Here is a 12996-nt window from a genome sequence, read left to right as displayed (position 1 = left end):
CTGTCCACTCCAGCTGTTTGATGGTTCGTGGGGATAGTGAGTAGTGCCACACTCCTGCAGAATCCACCCTTCATGCCTAAGAACATCAACAGTTCATATAGGTCTAGGACGATTCAGTTGGATGCTTTCTATTCTCGTCCCCATGGCCATGACAGGGCGGAAAGTCTGCACTGTCTTTGCCCCACATGCGCGTTATGTGGAAGGCACAGCGAGGGTGAGGTGCGCGCATCAGCTGTTTGTGTGCTATGCTGATAGAGTGGTTGGCAAACCTCAGTCAAAGCAGAGACTGGCTCACTGGCTCTGCGATGGGATTTCACAGGCTTACGTGTTCGTGGGTAGAGACCCTCCTGCTGTCATCCATGAGCACTCTACATGAAGTGTAGGCTCATGGCTACGCTCATGGCTACGGCTCTGTTCGATGGAACAGGTGTGGAGGAGATCTGCACAGCGGCGTCCTGGACGAGGCCCTGTCCATTCATCAGGTTTTACCTGTTGGATCGATGTGTGGGTCTTTCTCTGAGTCTGTGCCCAATACTGGTGCATGAGACCTGTGAGGAACAGACATGCCTGGCATCCTGGGTGACGCGCTGTCCTATTAATCCGTTTTCTGTCAGGTCTTTCTCCAGTCAGGTGCTCAGTGCTGCACGAGCCTGGTGAGAAATTGACCTGCCAGGCCTGTGTTTCTTGTGCGGTTGCCGAGGGGACGCACCTCTGGGGCAGCATCCTGGGGGTGCTCGTGCTCTATCCATCCTTTTTTTTTTGCCTGTCTGGATATGCTTTTCTTTGCCTTCTCATGCTCTCAGGTTCATTTCTGATTCATAAGACCTACAGTATGTGGAATTGTCTCTCGTGCTGCAGCTCATTAGAGACCAGCCCCTGGGTTGGCTGGTGTTGGGGCAGAGTGGGGATAATGTTGGGCTCTCGCCCCCTCTGTATAGCTCCTTTTAGATTGGCCAAAAATCCCACTCCACAAACTACTGGTATTTTCTTCAGTCTAAAAGTTGCCAAGCCGACTTTCTGAAACACATTTTTCTCCTCCAACATGCATCAGTAAGGCGATTTACTTGTTTAAATGACATTGGGTGAGATGGGTGGAGTTTCCTGGGTCCGCCCTTTGAGCATAAGCCCATGTCAATGGCTCCGCTTGTGATCACTGAACTAGAGTTACAATGCTTATTGTTATTGCATGTGCCAATGGGATAGGAAAGTTTGACCAACCGCTGGTAGCCATTTTGAGAAATGGCTGCTACGGCCAGTTTGTGATGGCTCAAATCCAGTTTCTTCCAAATATATCTATCCTATCAACACATCTGCCAAATTTTGTGCTTTTATCACAAAATTAACAATTGTTATGATATGAGCTATGCCGCCCCACTATACAGTTTAATCCAGTTATCGCTATAACATGTAGAGACAATCTCACCATTTTGCGGCATCTTCTTTCATTTCACCTTACTTCTTAATAAAACACATTTTTACTTTAAATTGTATCATGTTTGTGGTGCTGAAAACCTGGAAACCAAAGTGCCAGTAACGGCTGGTGACCATTTTGGAAAATGGTCATCAGAATGCCAATCTGCAATGCCCCAACATCCAGATGTCTTCTACATAATATATTAAGCTTAATCTGTGCCAAATTTGGCCCTTGTATCCCAAAATGAACAATAGGTTAGCTATGCCGCCCCACTAGAGGCTTCACAGCCTTAGTGGGTGTTCCTGGACTAAAATCTCAATATACACACTGACAGCAGTCCATCAGTCTATCAATATACACGAAAGGAGGCTGAGGCAGGCTTTATCCGTTTTGAATGTCCCTGCTGTGCTACAGTCTTCAGACAGGATGCTTCCAAGATATTTGAAATCTGGCACTACTGCTAAGGGCCACCCGCCTTCAATGCTGAAGGTGGGGGGGTGAAGAACTCCACTCGCGCACGCACGCACGCACGCACACACACACACACACACACACACACACACACACACACACACACCTTGATATTGTTGTTCCAGAGGTGATTGGTTTATAGGCAACAGCACAGAGGACAAGCACTCCTTTCTGAGCATGCTTGTCTTTGTCCCCATTTCTCCCCTCTCAGCACCCCCCCATAACCCCCCTCCTTTTTATACTATTGTCCATAAAACTCTCCCAGAGCCCTGCGAGAGCACAAAAGCACAACAAAGACTCAGGAAGTGATTAGGGGCTTAACGAGGAGTTGGGGTTTGTGTGTGTGTGTGTGTGTGTGTGTGTGTGTGTGTGTGTGTGCGCGCATGTGTGTGCGCGCGTGCTTCTACACTAAGGAGGTGGGTGGGGGGGCGGGTGGGCAGCGGTCTTCCATGAGATGAGGATTGGGGGTGGGTGGAGGAGTTGTGGGGGTTAAAGTCTCTGGGTTTAAGGGGTCGATGTTAAGTTGTGGAGGTCAGTGGAGGGGTTAATTAGGAGCAGTGCTATTGTTTACAGGGGGATGAGGATTCACTTCATATCCTCACTGTGGCCCTGCAGCCGCCCCTCAGCGCCTCACCCATCCTCCTCCAGCCTGGCCCCGCTTTCTCCTCTCCGCTAATTGTTCCCCGCTGCTGAAAGGAGATGTAGCCGAATTTACTTGTCACTGGCAACATCATCACCGCCCCCTTCCCCCACCACCACACCACACACAGATCCTACACCAGACCTTGGGCATTATGCGGCCCGGGGGCCAGAACCGGCCCTCATGAGGGTTCTGCCTGGCCCAGGAAGTCTAAGACAAACCACACCATTTTGCTTATGAAGCTAAGAACATTGAATGAGATGACCTAAATTAGCGGTTTGGAGTGATTTTCAATATAATAAATGTTGAAGAATAAGTGCACCGTATGGTTTCTATCATTTAATCTAGTGATGAAATTAGACATTACGACATGACATTTTTGTGGCCCCTGGCAATAATCTGGGTGGTTCATTTAGCCCCCCAGAGGAAAAATAATTGCCCACCCCTGTCCCCTGCCCTATGCCCACCCCACACAAGATGATGAGCAAAAGGGAGTGTTTTCTCAAGTGTCTTTTTGCTATGCTTAGAACACGTCTTTTAAACTTGGAGGAGCCCTGGCCATGACCGTCACTCAAGAGAGGCCGATGTGTCCATTGTCCTCCTATAGCAGCCATGTCCAAATTCCGGCCATGTCCAAAGTCCGGCCCGGGGGCCAATTTGAAACGGCCCACAGCTTGTCTCTCAAAATACAGTATTATGTGGCCCTCACAATATGGGTTAATCAAGCAAGTTCACTTTGCATTTTTTTTCCGTTCACCTAATGATAACAGCACTATCATACAGTTTGTAGACAAGCACCATGTAGGAACTACGCAGGTGGAACTAATGTTTTCAGATGGTAAACAAAATCCTTACACAATTGTATTGTATGTGATTTTTATGCCTTCGCCGGCGATAGCCAGGCCGGAGGCATTATGGATCCGGGTTGTCCGTCCGTCCGTCCGTACGTATGTCCATCCGTCCGTCCGTCCGATGTTCGTTAATGCGATATCTCAGGAATGCCTTGGCGGAATTTCATCAAATTTGCCTCAAACATCGACTTGGCGTCAAGGATGAACTGATTAGATTTTGGTGGTCAAAGGTCAAGGTCACTGTGACCTCTAGAACGCCATTGTCAAGCTTGTTAATGCGATATCTCAGGAATGCCTTGACGGAGTTTCATCAAATTTCCCTCAAACATCGACTTGGACTCAAGGATGAACTGATTAGATTTTGATGGTTAAATGTCAAAGTTCAAGGTCACTGTGACCTCACACACCCAATTTCCAAGCTCTCTAACGCTCCTTGACGGAATTTCTTCCAATTTGCCTCAAATGGCGATTTGGACTCAAGAATGAACTAATGGCGGAGGCATAAATCCGCGGTGCGGTCGTTCTAGTTTTTTTTATAACCCATTTGATGCGAGAAGCAGCTGGCCCCCGGGTATTTTGTGTGTGACCATACTGTATGCATCGTCACACACACAAAGACACAGACACACACACACACAAGACACACAGACACACAGACACACACACACACACACACACACACAAAGAGTGCCATAGTCCGGAGCATATGGCTTTAGTCTAACCAAAATGTGTTAATGTTGATTGAATATGCTCTTCTATTAGACTAATGTTAGCAGGCGCTATAGGCCTAATGCTAATCCTAGGTAATAGAATGGTGCGCGGCTTATTGCTGAACTTATGGATATTAGAGAATAGAAAGAGTGATTACAATGGCGGTATACCACTTAGAGAAACATACGCTTTCGGGCCTGGCTGAGATTTGCAATCACACTGGGTACGTTAGTGAAGCAAGCAGCTTACCGGCATGCAGGTCAGGATCCCCGGGGTTGTGACATTTATTTGATAGCAGTAATGTGTGTGTGTGTGTGTGTGTGTGTGTGTGTGTGTGTGTGTGTGTGTGTGTGTGTGTTTGTGTGTGTGTGTGTTTGTGTGTTCGTGTGTTTGTGTGTGTGTGTGTGTGTGTGTGCGTCATGATGATTTCATTGTTGCAGATACAACCGGCTTTATATAGTTAATATATAGTTGCTTTATAGTTAATATATAGTTGCTTTATATATAGTTAATATATATAGTTGCTTTATATAGTTTATATATATATATATATAGTTTATATAGTTAATAATATAGTTTCTTGTTGTTCATCATCATCATCATCATCATCATCAACACCCTTACACCCTGCTTAAAGGAACAGTTCACCCAAAAATGAAAATTCTGGCATCATCTACTCCTCCTCATGCCAGTTGAAACACAGGCTGTCGATATAACACAGGTTGCCAGCCCAACTCAGGAGAAAACCAGTCACCATTGACTTAAGTATAGCCTACAACTGAAGTCACTGGTGACTGGTAATGTTTCAATGAGGGTGAGTAGATGACAGTAAGGGGCCTAAGCTCTAGTTAGTTTGCTATTTATTCTTTATTCCTTCATTCCTCACATCCTCTCTCTCGCTTTCTCTCCCTGACACACACACACACACACACACACACACACAGACACACACACACACACACACACACACACACACACACACACACACACACACACACACACACACACACACACACACACACACACAGGTCTCATATTGTGAAGGATATGCACTCTGTTGTCTTTATTTATGTGTTATATATTTATTCAGCAAAGCAAGCCAGAAAAAGAAGACTGTGAAACAGATGCTGAGTGAGTGCGAGCCCACAGCGTGTGCGTAAAGGCGGGAGATAAAGCTTGCTTGGTCGGTGATTGATTGACAGTGCTGCCATGACAACCCTGCATCAGCACCAGGGTGTCCAATGAGGAGTGAGCCTCAGAGTCCCGCCTTGACTCCCAGGCGAGCTAAAGAGTCAGACTTCAGCACTTTCTCTGTCAGTCCGCCAGGGAATACACAGTTTCACCTCTTGGAGATGGTGTTCCGATCACCACTCGAGTTTCTCTCCGCCTCCCGTCTCCTCCTGCCTCTCTTCACAGACGGAGCCTCTCTCCTGGCTCGCTCCCGGTCCCCGCAGGAGCCCTGCCCTCCCCTGGCTCTCCCAGGACTCCGCTTCTCGGCGGCGCAGGTCGCCAGCGTCTGCGAGACTCTGGAGGAGACCGGCGACATCGCGCGGCTGGCCCGCTTCCTCTGGTCTCTCCCGGTGACGGTCACGGGCGGCCGCGACTCCGTCTCCGAGCAGGAGTCCGTGCAGCGAGCTCGCGCCCTGGTGGCCTATCACACCGGGTGCTTCCGCGAGCTGTATCGCATCCTGGAGACGTATCGCTTTACGCGCGCCTCTCACGGTAAACTGCAGGCGATGTGGCTCGAGGCACACTACCGGGAGGCCGAGAAGCTCCGGGGGCGGCCGCTCGGGCCGGTGGACAAGTACCGCGTGAGGAAGAAGTTCCCGTTACCGAGGACCATCTGGGACGGCGAGCAGAAGACGCACTGCTTCAAAGAGCGCACGCGCGGACTGTTGAGAGAGTGGTACCTGCAGGACCCGTACCCGAACCCCGGGAAGAAACGGGAGCTGGCGCACGCCACCGGGCTGACACCGACGCAGGTTGGCAACTGGTTCAAAAACCGGAGACAGAGAGACCGGGCGGCAGCGGCCAAAAACAGGTACGGTGATGTCTGACTTCTACTGAATGTAGTCACAAGGTCCAAAAGAAAGCCTACGTGCTTTACTTAGCTGGCCTACTTACACACTTGCTTATTCATGTCTATATTTAAAAGTCAGGTTGTGCGTCAAAGGTTGTGCGTAAAAGGGCCATTCATGCAAGAGCGCACGGCTATTTTCCAGTGTCAGCTTGTAGGTTTATCCTTTTCTTTCTTTAAATCTGACCTGCTCAAGTCTCTGTCCTTCAGGGTCAGTGTTTCAGTGGAATGGCTTAATCCAGTGTTTCCCAAACTATGGCTCGGGACTCGGGACCAAATTTGGGTCGCGGACCCGTGGGGGGTGGGTCGCCGACTGGTCGTCATGGCAACTCATTACCATATGTTTTCTGTGAGTTTATTTATCTTTTGGGTCCCAAGATGAAAAGGTTTGGGAACCCCTGGCTTAATCAATCCTTTAGTGAGAGAGCACAACGTGTTGCCTTGCATGAATGGCTGCTATTTGGGTGCCAATAGGCTACATATTGACATTGGGTATCGCTAGCAAGTTTAAATATAGTTTCATGCTCAAATTGCACTTCTGTTTTGTTTTCCGATTTTATTTGCTTTGTTGTTTCACAGCAGTCTAGTTTAGTCCATGAATTTTAACACACGTTTTTACCACGTGCGTGTGCAGCGCGTGGTCAAGACAAGGCTTTTTGCGGTGAGTGAGTCATTCATTCATTCAGTCAGTCAGTCAGTCAGGAATTGTCAGTCAGGAGGAATGGATAACGAATATGATGGACGTCATCAGTGATGATGTCATCAGTGATGTCATCGTTCCTAACTCAGGCTATAAGTTCAGTGATGATGTCATCAGTGATGATGTCATCCGCAGTGTTACACAGCTGAACATCTGCCAGAGATTGACGATATCAAAAACATATTTAAACCTGCCAAACTTGGGCTGTTGAAAGATGCAGTTTCCTCGAATGGGCTTGAGTTGCATGAGGTAGCCCATGGTTGCTATGTTTTGTCACACACACACACACACACACACACACACACACACACACACACACACACACACAGACACAACATCCAACATTTAGTTTCACTTCAGAATAATAACTCTTGATCTGTGACAGCCGCCCCTTAAAGGTCTCCACTTCCCCCCCCTCGTCATTTCAGATTGCAGCACCACGGGATGCGTCCTGACACTGCGCGTGCCCGTACCAGAGGAGAGTGCAGTCCTGACGGGAGCGCGGAACGTGTGCACGGAGAGACGCTCCTCTCGATAACGGACAGCGACTCTGACTTCGATGTCTGAACTTTAACCTAAAAAAGGACACGCATGGATGCTTTGAGATGTGTGACGGTCGCTGTGGAAATACCGTTAACTGTACCGGAGACAAGAATGATGAAGGACTCGGGGATGGGCTAAAAACGCACCTAAACGCAGTTAACCCACCGTTTGTTTTACAGAATAGAACTTTCTAAATAGAAATAAGAATATTATAGCATATTAAACCGATGTGACATTTTGCAGTAAGGAGGGCACATATGAATGCTTTCCTGAAATTATAGATGTTTATGGTTGTTTGCCTTGATAATCACCGACTGGAGGTCATAGTTCACTCACCTCTATTTACCACCAGGCAGGCCTCCATTACTGCATGCTGTCAGGGTGCACCAAAAGCTTCTGTCCACCTAGACTGCATCTTTAACCGTTTTCATGTCAAGGAAATCCACATTAGGCCACGGCCCCCCATCCAACAAGACAACCTCGTCATGCGGGATGTTTTTACATGAATGTGATGATGAGAGTGAAAGCTGCGACTAAAATAATCATCCTTATAGCCTACATTCTCTGATTTGGTACGATTTATTATTATGATTATTATTATTATTATTATTATTATAGTGAAATTGGTCCTCGTTTTGCGTGGGAATGTCCCCTGGATGTTCCCTGCGGACCTCCGACAACCACTGCTGTAGACAATCAATATGCACCGAAGTCTCATACCTCCCCGTCTGTCTATTTGTATGTTTATGAATTTATTTGTGTTTGCTTAACCTTCACTTCTACACTACACAGAGCTGCTTTTATTTCATGTCCACGTAATGTCGACTGTAAGTCTGTGATGCTTCTGTCATCATTTGTGTTCGATTTGATGTTGAATAAATGTGTTGGTATTTTATATTGGCCTAAATAAATAAATTTTATATGATTGTCATTGTGCTCACTCTTCCCTATAGGAAAACAAATCAATTTAGCAGAGTGTGTCTGGAGTAACCTAATAGTGAGTTTAAAGTGAATTGATCATACTTATCATATTCCTACAGTATGTGGATTTATTTGTTGCAATATCTGTACAAGTTATTTTCTTAATTGGATTAGTTGTTTAAAGGGACTGCACTCAAAAACATAAATATAGCTCACAGTAGGCTTACAATATATTGGGATAATGGGATAAGGAAAACACTTGTAATTGAATCCAGTCAGTATCATCTTGTTTTTTTTTTTTGCCTAGTTTGTTTGCTGATGCAGCCTAGTCCAGATGTTCCTAAAGTTTTTCTTACTGATATTAAGGACCCCAACTACAGTATATCTAGTATGCATTAGACCTCTGACAGCCATCTGAGAAGGTTTTCGCGGACTTGCCACAAATTACACAACAGCTGGTGTGGAGACTGGAGCCTTTGGAACAGACACAGCCTTCTGTCATCTGCTGACCTCTAGTGGGTGAAATAATATTGAAAGGAAAGTACTGTGGAGGCTATTCCTCATTTTGCTGGGGGACCTCCAGACCCCACTGCGTGAAGTTCATCACAATATGGTGATGATATATGATTTGATATGATATGATTATACATTCATATAATGTACATACTGTCCTTCGATACACGTATTCAAAAATAGACGATTTTGTTCATAGACCTATTATAATTATGATTATGATTATAATAATAATAATTATTATTATTATTATTAATATTATTATTGTTGTTGTTGTTGTTGTTGTTGTTGTTGTTGTATATAGCAGTTAATGTAAATGTTTAACTATCCTTTGCCTGTTACTCTTGCCTGTCTCAGACTGACCATTCACTGCTGTTTTGTGTGAGAGCTAATGCGAACCGGAGCCAATTTCCTTGTATGTGCACATACTTGGCCAATAAAGCTGATTCTGGTAAACAGAACATGTCCAGTGCAAAAACAGTAATGTCAGAAGTGGGATTCGAACCCACGCCTCCAGAGGAGACTGCGACCTGAACGCAGCGCCTTAGACCGCTCGGCCATCCTGACTGATAGGATACTGGTTTAGCTGTCATAAAAAAGATTCGAGTCAATAATGAACATTACTTTTACTGCTCAGAGTAGCCTACCACCATTCCTACCACACAGTGGCGAGATAAATAGCAATGCTACTGTAGCAGACTGTTCTATGTTAATGTCTACTCTTATTGTGAAGTCCGGAAGAGGAAGTGAACAGTGTGTTCACTCTCTGTATCTCTCTCGCCCCTGACCAAGTAAAAGAAGTGGCAGCAGCTCCCAACAACAAGCGGTCTCTGACAACTTATTATTCCAACACATAAACAATATACAGTATAAAGAACCCAAAACGCTCGGTTACATTGGTGGCAGTGGTGGTCTCTGACCCGCAATTTTTACTTATTTGAACGTGTTGGACCGTGGTGGGCACTGTTTGGTTAGCTTAGCTGTGTAGTGGGTAAAGTTAACTGGCTAATCACCGCACGTGGAGTTAGCCGCGACACGCAACTCTAAATGGATTCTTCTTTAGCTAGAGTTGCGCACGGCTTGCCCTTCTCGGTGGAAGTCAGACCCAAAACAAGCTCGACGGGCTTCAAACATGCACGAATCACAAAGACAAAAGTACTCACGTAGCCACGGGTGTCTTCCCTCATAACGGAGTGGCAACGGTGTTTGTTAACTTTCAGTTTATGAGTACGATGCTTATTTGTGTAGCCAGAAACGGTATCTTTCCCTAGTTTTCAGAGACCGCGTGGCCGCGTTTCAACTGCACAGCAGCGCCACGCCCCCAGAAGAAGAGTCTCTGACTCATTATTCCAACACATAAACAATATATAAAGAACCCAAAACGCTCGGTTACACTACTGTGTTTTTCTCAATTGTTTTGAAACATTTCAATATGTCTCAATGAATGAATGTTGAATGAAATGATCCAACAAAGTGGTAAATGCGGCTAGAAATATCGCGAAGGGCAACTAGTTAGAAAACGATACCCTTAAAGATGGGTGGAGAGTTATATGTTTTGACAAAACACAACTATATTTTGATTAGTATTATATTCGGCTATAGCCTATGTGTTTTTATTGTCACTGTTTAGCGTTGTCACTTTTCTGTTTGTCAAACCCATTGAAACATAATTTACATTGTTGATGCGTGTGTTCTATACAGTCCATGGTGTGTTCTCTTCATTCTGCGTCTGAGCAATGTGCTTGACGGGGACAAGGCTTGACAGAAGCATGAGTGTACGAGGAGCACTTAAACGCAGCATACTCGAGCCCCCCCCCCCCCCACCCCCCCCGCGCACGCCCACACGCACGCAACCTTCAGCGTTGCGTTACGTCATGTCCTGCCTGTGTCATCGTTCACCGGAAGCCACTAGATGGCGCAGCTGTGCAGCTATCCAGGCTGGCGTGCAGGAGGCTGACCCGGTCAGCAGCAGCTTAATATGCACAATGCACGCATTGAGGACCGAGGAGGGGAAGGCAGACAACAAACACGTTGGCCAGTCAGTCTGCATTGGGACACACACATGTTGGAATCAGTGCACCGTCTGTATCTCTGCATGCAAGAGCTTCAGTGTGATGATGCATATGGCTTAGCTATTAAAAAGTGTCTACAATTGGCTAACATAATGCTATTGTATTGTATTGTATTTTGTATTGTATTGTATTGTGTTTTCTTCTTTCTCTTCTCTTCTACACATCGGCCTGGATGGACGTTGATGTATGTGTGTGTGTGTGTGTGTGTGTGTGTGTGTGTGTGTGTGTGTGTGTGTGTGTGTGTGAGCCAGTCAGAAGTCTGAAAAGGTACACCGCCCTCACCACATCACAGCCGATGGAGAGTGACAGTCACCATGGTGACCCACCTGCCACTCATTCTGAACCAGCCAACTGACCATCAGCATCAGGGTGATGACTGGATGTGTATGGCATGTGTTTTCATAATGTGAAACACACAGACAGGCAGGCAGGCAGACTGACAGACCGACAGAAGGCAGACAGACAGACAGACAGACAGACAGACAGACTGACTGACAGGCAGACAGACTGACAGACAGAGCTCTGTGCAGAGTGGGGAACATCTTGGCCCTCTGTCTACCAGCCAACCTCCCACACACTGCCTGCAGCACTCATCCTCCTACAGTAGGATACTCCTACAGGGACTCACAGTCACAGTAGCTTATGACCTTATTATGATGTATCTCTCCTAGGAACTTTAGTTCAGTTTCACTCTGGTATCTGTAGCCTATCTTTCTAACATTTTAGGATTATTTAGTTTTTCCCCTCCATAACATCATCGTTAGCAGCATCCTCTTCCTCCATCATTTTCACTCGCTCCTTTCTTCTCTGTAATCTCTCTCTGTATAGGCTATCTGTGACCATGCATAAGGCAAGGACTGGCTGATTGACTATATTGGGTGTCTGATTCTGGCCATGAATGACACACACACACACACACACACACACACACACACACACACACACACACACACACACACACACACACGCACACACACACTGCATGCCCGCGGGTGAATTCCAGTCCACCCCGCACGCACACACGCACACACACGCACGCACGCACGCACGCACACACACACACACACACACACACACACACACACACACACACACACACACACACACACACACACACACACACACACACACACACACACACACACACACACACACACACACACACACACACACACACACACACACACACACACACCCTTTGAGCACAAACACATCTTCCATCTGCAGTCACACACACTCATCCGGCGCAGGGGGCCGGCGGCGCGGCTGACGCGTTTTGCGCATTTCCTGAAGCTCGCGCTCACTCGCGGATTCAGGAGAGAGAGACGGGAAACGGGGGGCGCGCGCAGGACCGAGAGGGAAAAACACCTCGGGAGCACCGTTACGTTAGTTATGTATTCAGGGTGCTCGTGAGCCTGAAACGACGCATTGGGTTTGAAAAGGCACACCTATCCGAGAGCACGCGCAGATATCGCGGTACCGTGCGACCGAAGCGAGGAGATTATCCCCAAAGGGAGCGCACGAGCCGCGGCGGAGAGGGGTGGAAACGGAGCGCGGATCCCGGATGGCTAGGCGCGGCTGCTCGCGCTCTCTTCCCCCCTGACCCGGGACAGACAAGGCGGGTGGGAGTCTCTCCGGTGATCCCAACCGGAACCCGTTAACGCATGTTCTCTCTCACCGCCGTTTAGACCCCGGACTCTTTTCCGCCCAAACAGGAATCTGGCGCACGGGATCGACTGTAAACAAACAAGGGACCTCTCCTGTGTGTGTCCGCGTTGCTGCGTTTTCCCCGTGTGTGTGTGTGTGTGTGTGTGTGTGTGTGTGAGAGAGAGAGAGAGAGAGAGAGAGAGAGAGAGAGAGAGAGAGAGAGAGAGAGAGAGAGAGAGTGTGTGTTCGTGCATAACAACAGTGTTCTGATATGGCTGTATCAGACTGAGTGCCCAAGGAGCAAGGAGCCAGTGGCATTATGGGATGTAGCAGGACTGTGCAGTGACTCCAGTCATTGGAAGGAAACACACAGTTTACAAGAGGAACGGGCAGACTATAGCCTACACACACACACACACACACACACACACACACC

The 12996-nt window shown here is 47.2% G+C and overlaps 1 protein-coding gene across 1 annotated transcript; it reads left to right on the top strand.

Annotated features, from left to right (window-relative positions):
- Positions 1 to 5439: 5439 nt before the first annotated feature.
- On the top strand, positions 5440 to 7431 carry six3b (SIX homeobox 3b; the record flags this gene model as incomplete). Its single annotated transcript, XM_083634525.1, has 2 exons — positions 5440 to 6128; positions 7293 to 7431. The coding sequence occupies 2 exons, from the start codon at positions 5440 to 5442 to the stop codon at positions 7429 to 7431; spliced, it is 828 nt and encodes a 275-aa protein (XP_083490651.1).
- Positions 7432 to 12996: the final 5565 nt, after the last annotated feature.

Source organism: Poromitra crassiceps (assembly GCF_964638095.1).
Source record: "Poromitra crassiceps genome assembly, chromosome: 4".
In the NCBI taxonomy this organism is placed as follows: Eukaryota; Metazoa; Chordata; class Actinopteri; order Beryciformes; family Melamphaidae; genus Poromitra; species Poromitra crassiceps.
This window is presented reverse-complemented; position numbering and strand designations above follow the sequence as displayed.